The sequence below is a fragment of the Haliaeetus leucocephalus genome, unplaced genomic scaffold (assembly GCF_000737465.1).
Source record: "Haliaeetus leucocephalus isolate CR32 unplaced genomic scaffold, Haliaeetus_leucocephalus-4.0 Scaffold228, whole genome shotgun sequence".
NCBI lineage: Eukaryota > Metazoa > Chordata > Aves > Accipitriformes > Accipitridae > Haliaeetus > Haliaeetus leucocephalus.
The window spans coordinates 22,130,196-22,151,616 of record NW_010972664.1 but is presented as its reverse complement, the minus strand read 5'-3'; the positions used below and the strand labels follow the sequence as shown (position 1 = coordinate 22,151,616).

General features: G+C 41.9%; 1 protein-coding gene across 5 annotated transcripts in view; it reads left to right on the top strand.

Annotated features, from left to right (window-relative positions):
• The window catches only part of KIAA2018 (KIAA2018 ortholog), a 32,616-nt gene that overhangs the window by 7,381 nt on the left and 3,814 nt on the right, over window positions 1–21,421 (top strand). For 2 of the 5 annotated variants that reach the window (XM_010567490.1, XM_010567494.1), the window contains exons 2-8: window positions 4,939–5,073; window positions 5,939–6,003; window positions 8,229–8,257; window positions 10,435–10,517; window positions 12,070–12,166; window positions 13,296–19,883; window positions 20,695–20,949. In XM_010567490.1, coding sequence (XP_010565792.1) covers window positions 5,957–6,003; window positions 8,229–8,257; window positions 10,435–10,517; window positions 12,070–12,166; window positions 13,296–19,765 — 6,726 coding nt within the window. In that variant the 5' untranslated portion in view covers window positions 4,939–5,073; window positions 5,939–5,956 and the 3' untranslated portion in view covers window positions 19,766–19,883; window positions 20,695–20,949. Of the gene's footprint in view, window positions 1–3,802; window positions 3,880–4,938; window positions 5,074–5,938; window positions 6,004–8,228; window positions 8,258–10,434; window positions 10,518–12,069; window positions 12,167–13,295; window positions 19,884–20,694; window positions 21,090–21,421 lie in introns of those variants that run through there. The other 3 variants (XM_010567491.1, XM_010567493.1, XM_010567489.1) reach the window with 3 other exon arrangements.

Sequence of the window (21,421 nt, the reverse complement as noted above, 5' to 3'; positions counted from 1 at the left end):
AAAACTCTAAAAGCAGTGAAGTTGTTTTCCATCTGTTGTTATTTGCAGACACCTTAAAAAGAAGAAGTGGCTTGTGTAACAAGTTTTAGCTTATTGGCATTGGGTTTTCTTTTCTTAACTTTTGCAGAAGCTCTGGGAACAGTCTGGCTGCCCTAGGAAACCGTCAGCTGGTTTGCATCGGGAATGTGTATTCTGTGAAAAGCCAAGGTAGCTCTCTCCTGCCCTTTTATCCCTCGTACATCTTCCTTGGCAAAAGGTGGTGTATGTTGTGACCAGTCTGACGCCAGCTGGTCAGCCAGCGCATACCTGCTACTGAGCTGGGTATCCTGACGCTTACCTGCGGTGTCAGCACTTCTCCTTCTCTGCTCAGTCTCAGGTTTTTGTAAACATCTGGGAACTTCGTGTCTTTTGAGAGGTTTCATTTAGTTTGGTCGGTGGGCCCAGCTGTTATTGTGAGTGGGTGGATAAAGAGACACGGTGCAGTAACAAGGAAACCTTGGTTTCTTCAGAAACCAAACTGAAAGATATCAAAGGGATTTTTACTCTTACCAGGAAAAACAGTCCTTTTCAACTTCCTGTACAGTCATCTTAACAGGTTACTTCTGTAGGCAAAAGTAGTTGGTATACATAGGTAACAATCACAAAGGTAAGCTTTTGAGTTTCGTTTCCTGCAATCATTTTATTGGGTAAATGCAAAACTAGAATAGAATTGTTTCAAGGGAGAATAAAGAAAGGGCAGTAAATTGTGTCTTTTTATCTCAAGGGCACCTTGCTTGTGATTAAAAGCTTGGATTAAGTCCCTGGTTGAAGCTAGCCTTGTTGTAAAACATGCATGGAAGACTGCAAAAAGAGAGCTCCAGCAATCACTTGAATGAAGAGGACACTGTCTTGCAGGAAAAAAAAATACAGCATTTGAGTAGTTATTATCTATGCCTTGGAATTGATATTAGCTGTAAATCACAGCTAACTACATGAGGTGTACAAAACTAGTAAGAAATGTAAGATTGTAGCAATGTAACTGCGTAAGCTTGCTGAAGTATTTTAAGAAAAAGAAAGATTTGGACTGCTGGTAGTTTTACAGAATATGTGTAGCTGCATATTAAAAAGATTCTTTCTGCCTCATGCAGAAGAATAGAATACCTTTACTAATTTGAGGAAGATTGTTTTGTACAGCCAAAGATAACAGATTGGAAGAATTATTTTCTTTTTCAAAATGAGTATTAAGTTGGGAAACACTTCCTAAATAAAGAGTGAAAACTTAATGTCAAATAAAATAATCCAAACTAACTTTTTCTTAGAAAGTTAAATCTGCTGAGTGCATATGTTTTGAAGAAAAGGTTTCATAAAATAAGTTGCTGAATAATAGCTGCAAAGATGGGTGGTAGACAAGAAGACATTTTGAAACAACTTGGTTTTGAGTTTTCTACCCTACTTTTTTAGAACTATAGAGGAGATTAAATTATGTTAAACTTAAGTCTTTAGAACACAAAATATCTTTTCATTTTTGGGGATGACATTGCATTTAAATTAAAATCGGTATTTTGGGTTGACACTGTAAGAGCTATAAACTACATAAACCTTGAGGGAACCTTGGTACTAAATAAATATAAATGTTGAATTGCTTCTCCTTCATCTGGCTAAAGAATTTGGAATTTGCTACATTCTCTCTGCAGAAGATATTCAGCTGAGTCAAGTGTGTGTATTTCGTGAGTGAACTTAAAATACATTTGCCCCTGAGCTTATAAAGCAAATACATGTCTTCTGCTTTAAAGAATCGGTGAAAGAATCTCTCCTTGAAAAGTATTACTTGACATGGAAGAGGTAAAGAGAAACCCATTGTTAAAGCTCTGGTGATACCACAGCTGCAAGGAAGAAATGGAGACTGTAAACATTGTTCCTCAGCCCGCAGAAGTGTCCACCTAGGCAGGTTTTTGGGTTTTGGTTTTTTTCATTCACAGAACCCCTATTTTCAGCAGCACTCAAGAATACCACCTCCCTTGTATTGCCAGCTCTAACTGTTTTGGGATGTATCAAGTAAAATGCAAAGGTTTTGTCCTTACGGAATAAGAATAGGAAAAAACACGGCTTCGGTTCACCATGTTTCTTGCAGTACAATCTATCAGTAGAAACCTCAGAGTTGTATACAAGTGCTGTTTAACAAACTCAAGCACCTCTTTTCAGTTAGAAAACCAGAACTTGAAATTAACTGGTTAATTAGATGAAGTGTACAACCTTGCTTTTCCTTATTGGTCCCACAAAACTTCTTTGAAACTTTTGGGGAAACATTGGTTGAATGGTAAACTTTGATAAACTTGACTTAAAGTAATTCCACAGTAAAGCAAAGTTAGAATAATATTCATTGCATTCCTATGCCCTGCCTTCTGTATGAAATGGGCTGTATATCCCAGTAGAGCTGAAGCATATGCAATACAAACTTAAAGCTGTTTACGTTTGTGAGGTTTATACGCTCAATGTGGTAGCATCAGGCTTGAAATGTGCAGGGAATGCATCACTTGGAAGAAGCTTAGTGACATCATTAAAAACAAAAAAAGAGCAGGGGCAGAAGAAAGAAATGGGGAGTCTTTGACACGTTGTAATAAAGACTTTCCATTTTCTCAGGATCAAAAACTGGTTAGAAGCTGTATTAATAAATTTCAGCACAAACTTCCACTAAGGCCTTGCCTATCTTCCCAAATACCATATACAATGTATTGCTGAATCATTTAAGGCATCTGCTCAGGAGGAAGAAATAAGACAATTGGAAAATTGCACAGATTGTGACTTTGGGAGACAGGGATGCTGCTATCGGGAATAAGAATTTTGCTGAGGGGACGTGGACCCTGGGCAGAAGAAGCTTGAATATAGGAGTACGGAGAGCCCGTGTTGGGAGGGAGAAATGGGTGCTCTGACTCGGGGCAGGGGGAAGATGGGATTGTGGATGTGACCCAGACTGTGCAGGGAGAAGCAGATGGAGTCAGAACAGCTGGGTCTGTGCTAGGGGAAGGTTATTTGTGGGTGGGTGCTGCTTTACACCCTTTACCTTCACACAGTTGTGCTTTATCTGTAGCCTTGCATGGTAGCTGGCCATCTAAATTCACATTAATGCTTTCTGTATTAAATACATTGTAATACAGAAATACTCCTTTGGTTCTGAAACTGTATAAATTTGCAAGATTAAAAAAATATGGTTGCTTGGTGAATGCATTAGTCTTTCAAAAATGCTAAGTTCATCAAAATTATGACCTCTTTAATCTTTTTGCTCTGATTGCTAGCATACTTGCTGTGGTCTAGTAATGCCCAATAACAGGTACATCAACTCTGTCCTTACAGATGGTGCAGAAAAGCCAAGAAACAGGGTACGTGACTGCCACACGATGCAATCCAGCATCTTCCTTTTTCTATGCATGACGTTTGTGAGCTTTGCTGTAGCAGAACTATGTCCACATACTCTGTGCTCACATCCTTACTTCACTAAACAGAAAAAGTACTGTATACGCTAAATTAAAGGACACCCTGAATAGCTATTTTACCTGATACACAAGGTATTGTCTTAATGATGGATATATGAGAGCGTAGCGTTACCGGCTAGCTGCTCTGCTTCTCCTGTCTTTGCTGGTAGCCTTAATGGATATAGATTCTGCTGGGCTGCTTTGACACAACTGAAAAAAACCCACTGAAACAAGGTGTGCTGACCTCAGTCTCTCAATCTATGTGTGAGCATCTCTCTGGCTGCCAATAGTGTAAAAGATGGCTGGGCTCTAACCAGATTTCCTTTTTTTTTTTTTTTTTTTTAAATAATCAGAATCGCATGCCTGCTAAACTCTCCCAGCTAGCCCCTTCATCATCACCTGATACAATGAATGCATCTAGAGTAAGTGAGTAAGTACTACTGACCATCACCAGCTACACACAGGAGGGATAAGTTATAGTTATATTTGTTATATTTGGGTGGAAAACTGGCTTTCCTGGCTTTCAGAGTTGTGGATGTTCGCTAACTTGCGGGACCTGAGATACCAACTGGACTAGTCTTACTACGTATAAACAAAAATAAAATTGTTAGCGAATTAAGCAAAATGGATTTAAAGGAGAAGGAATCTGTTTTTCAGATGAAGTAACACAACGTAATTTGTAATAGAATGAATGAAAGGGCTGAAGTTGCACCACTACTTTCTCCCACAGTAAAGGACTCCGTTCACTCTGTCAGGTTTTTTCATAACTTATGCAGAGCATGGTCAGTGAGAATGGAGAAAGCAAAACCTGTGGAGAAATATAAATACAAAGCGATGCTAGGGAAATCTTTGGAGATTGTGTTTTAGGTAGGCTGTATGTAACGCCCAGTGGAGCGGTGGAATTCTGTAACTTGTCTTGGGGGATTGCGTCTAATTTTGTGATGGTGTGAACACTGTTGTGTAGGTGGAGGTGTTGAATTAGGTTCCTGAAAACTTCAGGCACTTCAAGTTCCCCAAGCTGGATCTATTTGCAGGATATTGCCTGTTTGCTTTACTTCATGGTTTGCCAACATTTCCTGTGCCTTCACAGGAATAGGTAAAGTACTTAAAGAAGGGGTAGAGTGGTCAACAGCATCAGCCCTAATGTTTCTCCTCAGTTAATCTTTACTGAATGAGAGTGCTACGTTCAATTAACCTTTTAGAGTATAAAGACTGGCGAATGGCATCCCAGTTCTGTTCTGGCACAATAAAGATTATTTCTGTTAACTTTACGCACACATACGCACAGGCACGTGCACGTGCAGCCCTTTCCGATGTGTATGCTTCAGTGCTTTGGGAAGCTCTATAGATGGCTGGCTTTCTGGTTCATAATGATTTTTTTTTTTTTCCGTTTTTTTTGATGTCAGTGTCAGTAACAGTAGGCTCAGTTTACATTAACAACTGCTTGGTGTTGAAAGTTATATTAAAAGCCACCCCCACTTCCTTACAGTACAAACAAACAAACAAAAAAATACCCTAAAGATACGAAGCCTGTTAAAAGAAGCCGATGAGCTTTCCAGGAGGAGCCAGGGAGAGGTGAAGCCACGAGGAGTCTGAGGGCCCATGGGAAGAGTTGGAACAACAGGTTGGTTGGTGAGAGAATGAGCAGAAGCATGAAACTAAATACAGAGCTCAGCCTTATCAAAAAACAGATTTTTATTTTTTCCTGTTGTCATCTACAGTATACTTCATGTTACTTGCTCTCTAAAATTCATTCCTCTGGTAGATACACATTTGACCATCATTGACTTAATCTCATCTTTTATTTATTTTTTTGTAATGTTTTTGTTTGTCTAAATACAGGCTACTGATGTGTTCAAGCTGAGGACAAGTGAGGTGCAATTTATTAGGCTGTTGTGTATAACTATTTCATAACTATTTTTAACTGAATTTTATATATCTGAGAGCATAGGGTGTCACTTTTAGCCATTTTAAGCTGTACATTAATTCCATAGCAAGTTCTGTAATTTGCTACATTAATAGCACTCTAAATTTGTATTTAATAAAATGTCCTCATTGTAGCTTGTATTTTGTTTAGTATTCATGATTTATGTAGAACTGGGAATTGAATGCATATTCAGTTAGGAAGGGCTGATGAAAGAGAGTTCAGCTGTACCTCCTCCCATTCAAAAAACAATCATATACTCTAATTTTCTTTCTTGCTCCCTTAAAGTAGTTGGGATTATACCTGGTTTTATATTTAAAGTACTTGAGGAAATGGAAACCTATTTGTCATAGGCAGCAGGGGTTCACAAAGCACCCTGATAGGTAACATACTTCATTTTTAATGCTCATATGACCAGCTGCTCTACATCAAGGTGATGGACTTGTGCGTACATCGTAGTGTGGCCCTGTTCTTGTGGTCAAAGGCAGAACAATGTAATGAATGTCGTGTGCTAAGAATTCAGAAGAGTGCAGGAGTTGTTAATTCCTTCCACAATTTTCTTCAGGCTCTCTTCTCCGAAACCATGCCAGAGATGACAGAAAATGAGACACCTACTAAGAAGCAACATCGGTGAGTTTCTGTGGGAAAATGACTATTTTGTGGTTCCGTAGTCTGCAGTCATGTCGCAGTTATGAAGTTTCTAGCTAAAAGTTTGGCAGTAACGGTATTGACAAGAAGTTCTGAGAGTTGACCAGGGTTGATCCAAAAGTTAGGGAACTATGGCTGCAAAACTCCCTTTCTCTCTTTCCCTGTCTATGCCAAATTATTTGTCGAAGACATGTCTACCTGGGCCACCTGGGCAACGGAGATGCTTTGATTATTACACCGACTACTCTAATGTGTATAAAACTGTGTCACCACCTCGGTTAGAGTGCAGCCTGTGTTATTGCGGAGACTCCCGGTAGATATTGGGGGGTCACTATACTCACTTTGACAGAGTAATTTAAATCTCTTCCTCAACTCCCAGTGGAATCTGGATCTTAAAATCTGGAATCTCTGCTGGAGCTCAAAATACATTTTGAGGTTGAACAGCAACACTATGACCAAAATTTGTAACAAAGTGACTCAGAGCTCATTACAACTTTTCCAGGTTTTCATTCCTTTGTAGTAGCATGTTGATCTAATGCCTGATTGGTAGGGGAATCATTCAGTCCCTAGTTAAATACAGCTTTCATCTTATGGCTAGGTGGCCATGTAGGATATGATTTATGATAAGAAAAGCTCAGAGAGAGCATTGATTTGTCCTACAGAATTTTTTTCAGTCTTCATGGATTTTGTGACTCTTTCTTACCTCACTAGTAGAGTGTTTTGGATTCTGTATTGGTAATGGGAATCAAAGTGCAGCTGGGTCTCTCCAGCCCTTATATTCTTGTGCATATTTAGGATATATGATCAATTCTGACTGGCAGAAGATTGTTTAGGGTGTAAGTGTGAGAACTGTTGTTTACTGTAAAATAAGAAACCATTTTAAATGATAGTTTACATGCATTCCTGTTCTGGTGGCACAAGTTTTCAGTGAACAGAAGATTCATCACTTCTTGAATAGTTGTAGAATAGATGTGCAGGCTTCAGTTAGCATTTGTTTGACTTGAAGATGTTAATCTTTAGGTATTATTTTTTAGCAAATGTCTCCAAAGGTCTGACCATCTGCAGTAACATTACTCTCTTGTAATTGTCATCTAAGTTACTCTAGATGCAGACTACTTCTGGTGAGTTACCAGAAATAAATGTGTATCAACACAAAGCATAAAGGATACATGCCCCATAGTAATCACACGTCATCCACATGTATCTTGCGTTCTCACTTCAGATCCCTTGTTACATCTGGACTGTGCTGTAACAGTGGGAAAGGAGAGCAGAAGATGCTACTCTGCTTTTTGCATACTCTAGCCAAATGCCTAGACTGAGAGTGCGTTGCTGGACAGAAATATTTTGAAGGATTTCCACCCCCCCACACCCCGGAGTATTTCTTTTTCCAGAAAACATGTGCTTTGCTTTACTGTACTTCCTGAAAGTATTTGGCTTACTGCATGTATACAGTACATCTGATTTATATATGTAGAGTATACATTTGGGATTTATTGACTTCCAGCAAAGCAATTTGAGTCATTGCACAATGATTCTGACCTGGTTGTCATCAGTCCAGAAATCCCGGGTGAACATCTGAAAACAAAGACAACCCCCACATGCCCAAATTATACCTAGACAAAATTTTGAGGCAGTAAAGAACAACAACTGCAGAAGAATGGTAATTCTGTTTTCTCACACAAAGGAAGCATGTTTGATACCAGAAGGTATGGTGTTTGAAGGTAACGTGTCTGGAAAAATCAATTTGCATGGTAACATTTTCTCCTGTTTCATTAATCCAGTGAATGTAAAAGCAACATTTCAAACAAAGGCTTAACTACTTTGTTGGTCAGAAATGGAACTAACTTTTTTTAATATTTGGCCTTATTGAACACTGGGAATAGTGTAATAGTTGTCGCTGAACACAAACGTAAAAATCCAGCTCTGCCTTATAAATACGTAACAATAATCAAATGGAGTATTATGCTGTGCCTTGTTACACTGAAATTGATTTAAGTCTGAACACAAATGGATTTTTGTTAGAAACTATTTAATACCAATGTCTAAGACTAGTCCTTGTGAGTGTGCCTTCTACTATGTTCTTGTTCACAGAGCAGAATATAATATTTAGTATTTTTAGCTGTAATGGAAAATAAAAGAAATATTTGTTTGTATGCAGATTTTTTTCCTTCTGTTTCACATCACTGTTTTCCCTTTACGCTTCACAGAAAGAAAAACCGGGAGACACATAATGCAGGTAGGAACATTATGCTTTGTTGTTCGGTCTGGAAATAAGCACAGATGCTTTGAACTAGTAAAATGTATTTTGCATGGAGAAGGTTGCTCTGTAGGAATTTACTACACTTTAAAAACCTCAGCCTACCAAACACCTTTCTGTGACCTTGTATAGAATATCTGTGCAGAAGGGCTTCTTGATTGTTTCTAGTTTACTGTTTTTCACAGTACAAGATTACAGAGCTTTAGAGGTTCCCTGGATTAGAAATATTCCTGTAGCTTGTCCCTGAGGCACCCACCTGGATGTTGGCATCCCAGAAATCCTGTGCAAATACCGGCTGTATGTTGCGGGAGTTGCATCCCTCGGGCAGCGACTAGTGTCTAGCTCCAATGGCATCTTCTACAAGTAGCAGCAGAAAGATGGACCGGGGAAGAGTCTGACAGGTTTTTGGCCTGGTTTATCCTAAGAAATTGATTCCAGTTCTTTTATTAAACAGCACTATTGTGTGGTCCTCACAAACTCAACTGGAAAAAAACACTGAGTAGTTTCCATGTGAAGGCTGTGGAATATAGTGCTTGTCAGGCTGTGCACAGGTTGTGGCCAATTTCTTAAGGATTAAGAAGTATCAGGAAATAGTCTTACCAAGTTTACTGCTAAGATTGCCGCAGTTCCTGTTTTACATGCACATAGCTTTCCAAAGTCTTCATCTACTGGGCTGAACTCTGCAAGATGTGGGGACAAGCTCCCTGCAGCCCTGTAGCTTGCTTAGTCATTAATATCTGACAAGCTGAGTAGAGCGTGGAAAATCTTATCAAAACAAAGGAATAGCACTACACTAACTGTAATAACCACTGTGATACCTGTAGGTATTAGTAAGATACATAAAAAAGTAAGTCCCAAGGATCACGTGTTTTAAAGTTTATACAGCTGCTCTGATTTATATGGTAAATTTCTTGCAGAAGAGACTTCGTCTTGCTGTGTTTAGTGTATTTAGGCCTGTCTCTGTCAACACCACCAGTCTGTCCTGAAATACAAAAAATAATTTAGTAGTTTGAGAAATGTAGATTGAAGTGACAGACTACTGAAATAAAATTCCTTACATTAAATCCGTATATCCTTTGTAAAGGAGCACAATCACCTGCGGATCACTGTGTGTTTCTGTGTGCCACCAAAAGCAGCCCAGCTGCGCAAACCACTCAGCACAATGAACAAACAATACGTTGATTTGAATCTTGACAAAGCCACAACAGAATTTTTTTTTCAGGCTCTTTGGGAAAAAGGCATTTAATAGTTTTAGTTTGCATAGAACACCAAAACATTTCAGTCAAAAAAATAGCTACATGAGAGTGAACTATTTTTGAAAGAAGCTGACTGGTGGGTGGAAAACAGAGATCAATACTGTCTGAAAAAAACATGTCCAAAGGTATTTACACTGCTAGACTTGTAGTGTAGACCCTTTGTGCCAATGTTTAGGCCTCATGAAGAGGTAAATGATGTCACTAGAGGACTGTAAATGAAGCATTTTCTGACCTTCTCCAAAATAGGTAATTCACTGGAAATACTGTTCATTCAATATTTTCTTTACTCCCAGTCATAATTAGACCTTGTGGAACAGTTACACCTTTGAACATAAAAAAGTGTAACCAATAGTCCATATACCTAGAGCTTCAGCTATATTCAGTGTTGGCTGCTCCACCAATATAAATTGAAAATTAAGAATGAAAACTGGTAAAATCTAATTTATTTCTCTTTTGGTAAGAAACTTGACATTAGTATTTAAGAGATACATATTTTCTTCCCAAATCTGAAACTGACTCTTTCCGTAATCTTGGTTCATTGCTTTCTGTATGCCTAAATTTAATCAATCTGCCTTGTGAAGAGAGTGTCATAAAACTCAGCTAAAAAGCATTATCAAAACACGAATTCTGAGTTGCAGTAACTCCTCTTTTCCACAAAGGGGTCCAGAACACCCCCACCTTTTAAAGATATCGCTGTGTATGTTACAGCTCTTGGTTCTACTGAGTATTAATTCAGTAACTCAGGTTTACTTTAGAGGAATTTTTTCCTCTCTCAAGTTACTAAAGGATCCAATACGTCATGAAATAATGTCTTTATAAGCCCTTACATTGGTACTAGTTGTGCTGTTGTTGTGCTGACTTGCCCAACCAGACGACACACCACATATTATTTTTGCTTAGTGGAGAGACATCGAAAGAAGAAGATTAATGCTGGGATAAACAGAATTGGAGAACTCATTCCCTGCTCTCCGGCACTTAAGCAGGTGAGTGTCTATTCAGAGGTTCATACAAGTTTCCTATAAAATGCTTGTGTGTTTGCTTGTCTGTAGAAGTATAAATACTTATTTTGCTATTTGTTTTAGGAAGAAGGCAGAACTGTCTGAATTAATATGCTTGAAAGTATTACTAGTTATTAGTATTTTAAAAATTATTTGTAATAGAATTTTTCTTTTTGGAAGTGCAGGGCCACATGAATGTAATTACACAGATTTTGAGCTTTTTATCTGAAAGTGTGGCATATGACTGCTAAAGGAATGAAATGGTACGAGTCGGACATGTGACTGATTTTCTCCTCGATTCACACATACAGTATTTTTGAGCAGGTATAAGCTAGACTAATTTGCTCATAGCAATTTGGTCAGCTTGCTGGTGTTTGCCTGTGCGTTTGACTCACAGCTTCCTAAAGTTGTCGTTAGGGTGCCTGAACGTTCGTAACAACAGAAGGTAAAAATCCTGTCTCGGCTGCTGCCTGCCCTGTTGCATTGAGCAGATGGATAGCTGTTCACCCTCTCCTCTGTAGGAGGGGTGGCAGGCTAGGCAGAATTAGGTTGGATCTGGCCAGTGGGTTGCTGGTTACGTCGTGCAACTCCTGTTTGTCAAATCATTTTCTACTGATGCTGTTTAATGTAGTCTGTATGACGCCTGAGTGGGGAAAGCTATGGGTTAAGCAAGATCATTCTTCAGGTCATTCTCCAATCCCTTCTCAGCCCTTTGCTGGTGATCACTTAATGTCCTAAAGATGCAAATAAAATTGCATGCGTGCTTATTTTTGTCATCTTTCGCATAATGGGATGAAAGCAAGTCAGAAAGTGAAATAATAATAGTAATTTAAGACACTCTCCTTGTGAAATATGAAGCAAGACAAATGGTTTGAAGTTGATGCACAGAAGCATCTTTTTCAAGACAGGGCAATCTACCGCAGAGGCTGCTCCTACAGAACAGTAGAAGAAGAAATTAGGAAGTGAACAAGGGGTTTTGCAGGCAGAATAGGCACAGTTTCATAAAAGGAAGATGGTGGAGGGGTTATGGCATATTTTCTCTTCCCATATTCTCCAGCATGTTACTTTCAAAATTATGCATACACCTCCCTGGATAATTGTTCCATGTTTGTTTCTTTCCTAATAAAATATTTACAAGGCAGTATCCTGGAGGTTTCATGTGATGTATATGTTTATTAGGCTGCTCAGCAAGAAATTATGCTTGCTGTTCGGGTTCCATGGCCTTAGTATCTAGCTTCAGGCATCGGAAAATGTCAGTTGCAGCACTGAAAATGTTATTCTGTAAAAACTCGTGGCATTTTAGGGTCAATATCACTCATGAAACCTGTGGTTCATCTAAAAAAAAACCTAAAAAACCTACACACACAAAAAAAACAAACCAAAACAGAAAAACCCCCACCCAACAATATTCAGAGAATCATTCGGGTTAGCACATTTTTAAGGTAGAGACCTCTTGGAGCAAGTGCAATCTCATCATTAATGGATCTACCAATGATAGACCTTTCTCCTAATTTTATATATATGTTTTCTTTTAAAGAGCAAGAACATGATCCTGGATCAGGCCTTTAAGTATATAACAGAAATGAAAAGACAGAATGATGAACTCCTGTTAAATGGAGGGAACAATGAACAGGGTAAGTACAGATGCTGCTGGAGGCTCTAGAATTTCTGTCACTCACTTCCACTGCGTCTGTTAGTACTGACTGACAACAAAGCCTGGATTGACAAACTTGGGAATCCCAAAACATTATGCACATACAGGAAAAATAGAGCTGCTTATATTGAAACAAGAAGCCAAGAGAATGCCCAAGTGTTCTTGCACATAGTTATGAGATAATGAAGCAATCGCATTGTGATGCAAAGTAATTACAGAGCTTATAGGTGATGCAACACAATTTAATAGATTCCGTCCTGATTTATTCTACTGTAGTGACCAGAATGATTTCTGACAAACTTCAGTGTTCAATTTTTTTCATTGAAAACACAGAGTTTCCTTCATGCATAGAGCTTTTTTTTTCCTTTCAAATGCTGCAGTGATAACAGCCTATTTTATAAAAATATAATGCATCATATAAGGTCTTCTTGAACAGATGCGTAAAAATACAGTGATGGAGGTATGACAGAAATACTCTCAGAGCTAATGTTGCGGTTTGTGATTTTTATTTCTACCCATAGAATGGAATTCTAAATAGTTTATTTTTATCTTGTTGATGTAATTGGGTTTGAAAAACCTAGGTGATTTTCCTAGTTAGGTGAGCAGTCTCCAAGTGTATTGCCATTTTTTATGGCTTTACATAAGTGCTTTGTATTTAATTTTGCATATCATTTTTAGATGTAATGAAACTTAATTGTCCTGGAAAGCCATGAGATTATCAATTAAATAAAAACAGTTTTAGTCTTTGCAAAGGAGCAGGGGAAAGAAAAAGATAAATTAATGTGCTTGTATTTCCTCCGGTAATTAAACAGTTTGATTGGTGTTCAGTTTCATCTAAGTTAGTCCTGATGTTATTTCTAACTAAATAATTTGACATATCCTGCTTTTGGTAACAGAATAGTCTGTGAAGTTCATTCACTTTCCTGCTCAGTAGAGAGGCTTATCAGGAGGAGAGTCTTCAGTTATGTTATGTTAACCATTTTAGGAGAGCATACATTATTAACAATTTATTTCAATACTGCATAGTATTTACTCTCCAAGTCATGTGGGAACATTACCTAGTATTTGTGCTAGTGCCAATGTAATGGAGTGCTCTCACTGTTTTGTAGCTGAAGAGATAAAAAAACTCCGGAAACAGTTGGATGAACTGCAAAAGGAAAACGGGAGATACATCGAACTACTGAAAGCAAATGATATTTGCCTGTATGATGACCCTACAATCCACTGGAAGGGAAATCTCAAGAATGCAAAAGTCTCGGTTGTTATTCCCAGTGATCAGGTTCAAAAGAACATCATTGTCTATTCAAATGGGAGTCAACCCAACGGAAATAACCAGGGAGCATCTGTCCAGGGAATAACATTTAATGTTGGTCATAATTTACAAAAGCAAACAGCCAATGTTGTGCCAGTCCAGAGAACTTGCAACCTAGTGACTCCTGTGACGATTTCTGGTATTTACTCCACAGAAAACAAGCCATGGTCACAAACTACAGTTTCTCCACTGGCATCTGCTCAGACAGCTCCAGCAGGAAACGTTCTTGAGCTTTCCACCCCGGAGAACGAGCGAGGCGTGCTTGCTGCTGCTACTGCCAGCTCGCAGAGCGCATCTCTATCTGGAACAGAACAGGAACTGCAGTGTTCTTCAAATAATGCACCACAGAATGATCAAAATCTGCCCAAAAGGAAAAACGATGATGAGGGCACTAAATTAACAAAGAAAACACTCCTGCAGGGAATCAGCCTTCCTTCCAGTGCCTCCACGGAAGCCTCCCAAGTTCAGCAGGTGAATGCAACTTGCTCAAATACACACAGTTCAAGGAGTGACCTTCAGGAAAGCTGTGTCATTTCGACCACGGACACAGCTTGTGTGCCATCTGTGAGACTGTCTACTGCAGAGAGTTTTTCCTCTGTAAATGTCCTCAAAAGTACAGACTTAGTAAGTAGTGCTGGAATGCCTGTGTCTTCTGCAGCAGAAGGAGTTAAGGCTGTGACGGCAGTAAGCACTCTGCCTGCCAGTCCCTTAGAGAACTGCTGGACTTTTTCAGGCTCTTCAGGTGTTGGCACTTCAGACTTGAAAAATATGAGTAGCCTTACACGGATGCCTTCAGCTGGGAACACACAGACCACATGGACAACTTTGCAGCTAGCGGGAAATACTGTTCAGCCACTAAGCCAAACACCATCCGGTATAATGACTGCACTATTAAACGAGCCAGTTAATGGTGCTGGTACTGTATCTTCTGCTCATAGCAGGCCTTTGACTACAAGTATCAGTTTGAATACTTCTCTGCCGGGGGATGGCCAGGCAGCTGAACAGATTGTGGTTACCTTACCCTCCTGCCCACCCTTACCTATGCAGCCATTAATCAGCCAGCCACAGGTTAAAACTCAGGCTGCAGGAAATATCCTTCCATTAAATTCAGCTATGCAGGTGATTCAGATGGCTCAGCCAGTCGCGTCCGCTGTTACAGGAGCACCAGCTAACCAGAACGTCATCATTCTCCAGCCTCCAAACCCCGCTCCGTGCCCTCCGATTGTGAGAGCGGAAGTTCCCAGCCAGAATGTTAGTCAGCAAATTGTAATTATACAAGCTGCTAATCAGAATCCTCTTCCCCTCCTCTCCGCTCAGCCTTCTGCTTCTGTAAGAGTTCCCGTGAATGGGCCGACTGCAATCGCGAACTCTAGCAGCTCCGTACAAAATGCCTCTCTTCCACAGACTTTTGGAGGGAAACACCTTGTCCATATATTACCGAGACCATCTTCTTTGACATCTTCTAGCTCTACGCAAACGTTTTCAGTTACAATGTCCAATCAACAGCATCCTCAAACTATCTCATTAAATGGGCAGCTTTTTGCATTGCAGCCTGTGATGTCTACATCTGGAGCTTCAAATCAAGCCCCTATGCAAATTATTCAACCCACCACCAGCGAAGATCCAAATACCAATGTTGCCCTCAATACATTTGGTGCTTTAGCTAACCTCAATCAAAGCATATCGCAAATGGCTGGACAGAGCTGCTTACACTTGTCTCTCGGCCACCCTACCAATCCCACAACTGTCAATAACCAGATTGCCACAGTTAACTGTGTGTCATTACCAACTTCTGTGGCATCGTCAGTACCCGCGGAGGTTTCAGTATTAACTAGTGCATCTAATTCAATAAATGCTTCCCCCAAAAAAGCGGCTGCTGGCTTGCCATCCAATGCAAAATCAAAAAGGACAAATAAAAAGCCAAGTACAAAGAAACACCAGGCAGTCAACAGTAAAGTGTCCTGCCCAGCAGTTCCTTGCAAAGACGCAGGGAAGGCGGACTGTCCTCCCGTGGAAACAGCGGCAAAGCATTCAAGCGGCGAGGGGCTGCTTGAAAACGCTCCAGCAGTACCGCAAGCTTTAACGACGTCACAGGCGAGCAGTGTGGCAGCATCGAGTGGTGTCAGTGCTTCTGACTGTCATCCCAAAGAGACTGCGAGCTCTGAACAGGCAGCCAAAACCTGCTCCGTCCCCGAACCGAGCTCGGCAGAGGCACCCGCTTCCTCGCCGCTGGCATCCGTGGTGTCAGAGCAGCCAGCGCTCGTCCCGCCGACTGCCAAAGATGCTGCTCCTCGCCAGCAGGCTTGTGGGTCTCAGAACCATCCACCAACCGGCCCTGCCTTGTCAGAATCTCCCAAACCCTGTGAACCCCCCCACACCTTAACGTCCTCTCGTACCGAAGCACATGTGACACATTCTCAGGTTGCTGGGACATCAGCAGCACACAGCAGCACAGCAGGTCGTGCTTCCAAGGCAGGAACGATTTCGGAGTCCTGCAACGTTGCGCAGGATTCCTCAGTGGTAATGCAAGATGCGGACTTGTTGGAAGGACAGGGTCTAACCAAAATGCTGTCTGATCTCACGAAAGAAAGAACAGCTGTGGAAAAAACCTCTTCGTTTACCGTTCAGGGGGAGCATTCTAATTTTCCCATGGAAAACTCTAAATCAGCAGAATCAAATGTTGATTTGCCTGAGAAGCAGGAACTCTTGCTAATGAACACGGAAGGTGATACTCTCTCCCAGCATCACTCCTGCATTTCCGATCAGGAAGTAGTCAGTGCTTCCCTTATCGCTAGCAGGCAGGCAGACTCCCCGATGTCAACTAGCTCTGGCAGCAGTCGAGGATTCTCAGTTGCATCTATGTTGCCAGATACCACCAGAGAAGATGTTACTAGCAGCACCTCAACCAGTACCTGTAACAGCTGCACATTTTCAGAACAGACCGACATTGTAGCTCTTGCAGCGAGAGCTATTTTTGACCAGGAAAACCTTGAGAAAGGTGGAGGAGGAATACAGGTTAACATGAGGGATGCCATCTCGAAGTCAACTGAGGTTGCACCTTTGGAGAGAGAGCAACAGCCTTTTAAACCTCAACCGGTGAAAGAAAACAATGCAGGGCCATTGGAAGCGGCACCAAACAAATTCGGTGCTCAAGATACAGTACAGACAAACGTCGATAGACAGGTTGAAAAGCCAAGCTGCTCTGTAGGAGGTGCGGAAACCTCAAACGCTTCTTTGCAGATTTCTGCTTCCCAGTCACCAAGCATAACCAGTTTAAGCGTGAATAATCTAATACACCAGAGTCGCATTGTCCATCCCCTTGTGAGCTGCTCGAGTTTATCCCAGTCTTCAGAGCCAGCAAGTGTCCCTGCAACGGTGAGCCTCTCCCTCCCATCTAGCACGTATGTCAATCAGTCTCCAGGACCCACTATGATGAGTGAATATGCTCAGGAACAACTGAATGCTATTAGGGCAAGCACCATGCAGGCTACCCAGCTGCAGGAATCGCACTTAAAGCAGCAAAATCACGAAGGTCGCAAAGACTCTGCCAAGCGGGCTGTTCAAGACGACCTTCTGCTTTCTACAGCAAAGAGGCAAAAGCAGTGCCAGACAACACCCATAAGGCTCGAAGGGATGGCGCTGATGAACCGAACGCCGGAGAGTATTGCTGATCAAACACAGATGCTAGTCAATCAGATTCCTCCTAATTCGTCCAATTCAGTGGCATCAGTGAGCAATCAAGGGCACACCGATGGCCTCAATAGGTTATTCCCATCCAACAGCAATTTTGTAACGCCAGCTTTGAGACAAACTGAAGTTCAGTGCGGTTCTCAGCCCTCAATTTCAGAGCAGCAAGGCCAGGCAGGGCAGCACTTGCAGCCGATTCAACATGTTCCTGCTCCAGGCATATCTCACCTTCACAGTAATCATCCATACTTAAAGCAACAGCAGGCTGGTCAGTTAAGAGAAAGGCACCACTTGTATCAGCTGCAGCACCATGTCACTCACGGGGAAAACTCAGTCCACTCTCAACCCCACAGTGTCCACCAACAGCGAACAATACAGCAGGAGGTGCAGATGCAAAAGAAACGAAATCTCATCCAGGGAACACAAGCCACACAACTTTCTCTACAGCAAAAACACCACGGAAGTGATCAAACACGGCAAAAAGGTGGTCAGCCTCATCCTCACCACCAGCAAATGCAGCAGCAGATGCAGCAGCACTTTGGAGCTTCCCAGCCTGAAAAGAACTGTGAAAATCCTGCAACAAGCAGAAACCATCATAACCACCCTCAGAGCCATATAAATCAGGATATTATGCATCAACAGCAACAAGATGTTAGCAGCAGACAGCAAGGTTCAGCTTCTGAACACGTGTCAGGGCACAATCAGATGCAGAGACTTATGACCTCAAGGGGCTTAGAGCAGCAAATGGTGTCCCAGGCAAGTATCGTAACCAGACCCTCAGATATGACATGCACCCCGCACAGGCAGGAAAGAAATAGAGTTTCCAGCTACTCTGCTGAGGCGCTCATTGGGAAGACACCCTCTAATTCAGAACAGAGAATAGGAATATCTCTCCAAGGCCCTAGGGTTTCTGACCAGCTTGAAATGAGAAGCTATCTTGATGTTCCTAGAAATAAAGGGTTGGTGATTCATAATATGCAGGGCCGCTTATCTGTCGACCATACAGTTGGCTCAGATGTGCAGCGGCTTTCTGATTGTCAAACATTCAAGCCAGCTGGACCCAATCAGCAACCGACGGGCAATTTTGATGTACAGGCTTCGAGAAACAGTGAAATTGGTAATTCTGTGTCATCCCTCAGGGGCATGCAGTCGCAAGTGTTTCGAATCGGTCAAAATCCTGGGCCATCCATAGAGAGACAGAAGAGATTGCCGTACCAGCCAGTACAGGGTATTCCAACAGGAAATGCCCTGCCATCAAGGGAAAATGAAAACACGTGCCACCAAAGTTTTATGCAGAGTTTACTTGCCCCTCACCTTGGAGATCAAGTTAGTGGAAGCCAAAGATCAATCCCAGAACATCAAAGGAACACACAGTGCGGCGCCTCCTCCACAATTGAGTACAACTGTCCCCCAGCACGGGAGAGCGTCCACATCCGAAGAGATGGTGACGGCCAGAGTAGGGAGAGCTGTGACATGTCTATTGGCGCAATTAACACAAGGAACAGTTCTTTGAATATTCCTTTTTCGAGTTCTTCTTCCTCGGGAGATATTCAGGGTCGCAACACAAGCCCAAACATCTCTGTGCAGAAGTCCAATCCCATGAGGATGACGGACAGTCATGGAACCAAGAGCCACATGAATACGCCTGTTTCTAGCAACATGCATGGAGTCGTGAGGCCAACACATCCTCACCCTGCAGTTTCTCATGGAAATGGTGAGCAAGGGCAACCTTCTGTTCGTCAGCCAAATTCTTCAGTTACTCAGCGGTCGAGGCATCCTCTGCAAGATAATGGAGGTTCTAAAATACGTCAGCCCGAAAGGAATCGATCTGGAAATCAAAGACATGGAAACGTCTTTGACCCTAGTCTTCCCCATCTTCCCCTGTCTACCAGCGGCAGTATGATCCTTGGGCGCCAGCAGTCTGCGATAGAAAAAAGAGGAAGCATTGTCCGATTTATGTCTGATGGCCCTCAAGTGTCTAACGATAATGCGGCCCCTGACCAACATACTCTCTCTCAGAATTTTGGATTCCCTTTTATTCCAGAGGGTGGCATGAATCCACCGATAAATGCCAATGCCTCTTTCATCCCACCAGTCACTCAGCCTAGTGCCACTCGAACGCCAGCTCTAATCCCGGTTGATCCTCAGAATACGCTGCCATCCTTCTACCCACCTTACTCGCCTGCCCACCCTACCCTTTCCAACGACATTTCTATCCCTTACTTTCCCAATCAAATGTTTCCTAACCCAAGCACGGAGAAGCCGAGTAGTGGAAGTTTAAACAATCGATTTGGATCCATTCTGTCTCCTCCCAGGCCTGTTGGTTTTGCTCAGCCAAGTTTTCCTTTGCTTCCGGATATGCCGCCAATGCACATGACCAACACGTCGCACTTATCCAATTTTAACTTAACATCTTTGTTTCCAGAAATAGCCACAGCTCTTCCTCCAGATGGTTCAGCAATGTCGCCTTTGCTCTCCATTGCAAACACATCTGCTTCCGATTCTTCCAAGCAGTCCTCAAACCGACCTGCCCACAATATAAGCCATATTCTAGGTCATGACTGCAGCTCAGCTGTATGAAAACTGATAGACTGACTTCTAGACTGATGCGCTGTTTATATATTTAAGAAGAAAAAAGTGGATCTTACTGGCATCCCTGAAGAGACCATTCATAGCATCACTGTTTGTTTGCCTAAATGTATGTATATGGGTACTTTCCGTATTTATATACACACTGTATTTCCATCCACCTTACTAACTTTAAAGCACCAGTGCCTATAGCAATGCTTACTTACTAGTAAACAGTAAGGATGCAACATTGAGAGCTGTGCAAATACTGGTTGTTGATTTTCCAACAATCAAGTTTGATGTCCGATTGTTCCAGGGTAAGGGCCACCCTCAGTAATACGTGGATGTAAAGAAAGGAGTGAGAGCATCCGTATGGGAGACAGGAAATAAACGCTACAGATTTTGTTTCTTTTCTGGTGCGTTTTCCTGAAACTACAGATGAACTTGAAGTGGCTTGGGTTTCTCTTTTTCCTTTGTAAAATATCTTCAGGAGCCTCAACACAAGTCAAGTCTGTGCTAACGCAGCATTAATTGATAAAGGCATTTGTTGTTGCAGCTTTTGTCTGTTTGAAGCTTGTCACATGCACTTGACTTGAGGCTGACTTTACCTGGCAAAAATAACTATGTGTTTCCATGGTCAGCAATTAAAAATACTGGTTTAGAAAATTCAGATTTCTTTAACCCATGACTTACTGTTTCTAAGAAGAATTTGTTTGGATCTGTTTTAACAATGGCTTCCATTACCGCTGAACGTGGTCAACATTTTAATGTAGCTTATGACTCTTTCTGGTGCAGTCAGCGGAGACAGCAGTCCTATTTGTTGCCATTTCATTGTTCGTATGCTGCAAGTTACCTCAGGGTGGGTTTTGTACCTTGTTTAGCACCTTCTTAATGTCTTTTTCCCCCCCTCTCCTTTTCTTTGGCCCACGCTCAAACACCAGCTTTCTGGTTTCTGTGAGTGACAGCCTTTTGTTGTACCAGGCAGCACATGGGAGGAGAACTGAGCCTGTAGCATCCTGCAAAATGAGCAGGGAACCCTGGGGGCATAGTTTTTACTTAACGTTGCTGACAGGATCTGGGCCCGCGTTAATATCAGTACTCTGCACTTGAATGCACCTTTTGTCTAAACCCGTATGATTGTGGTAGAAGGAGGAACGTGAACGTGTCAAGACTGAAACGCTGCGTACCGGGAAGACATTGTGATTTGAGCACCACGAGGAAGGCGGATGCGCTTGTATGTGCGTGAGAGATGGAGTGAATGTGCGTGCGCTGGCTGAGCCTCCAGTACTTTCACAAATTTCGGTCCCGTTTCTTTTAAAGGAAAGGGAAGAGCTAGGTAAGTTTTATTTATTTAATGGCTCTACAGTGTGCTTTTTCGTCAAACAAGGCAGAAATATTTGTCTTTTTTATTTTTATGTGCTTAGAAATACCATTCTGGTTTTGGTTCTTCAAATAACAGAGTAACTTCAGGTTTCCTTGTATGCAGTCCTCCCCCTACCAGCCAGGGAGTGGCAAAAACTGCTCTGGGGCCTCTTCTCTGGGCAGGGCAAGCTTGAAACACTTGTGTGTTGCCCACCAGTGTGTCGTCTTGCTGCTCCTGGGACCTGTCACAGGTTCTTCACCAATGCCTCTTCGGGGGGGGGGGGGGGGGGGGGGGGAGGCCCCCCG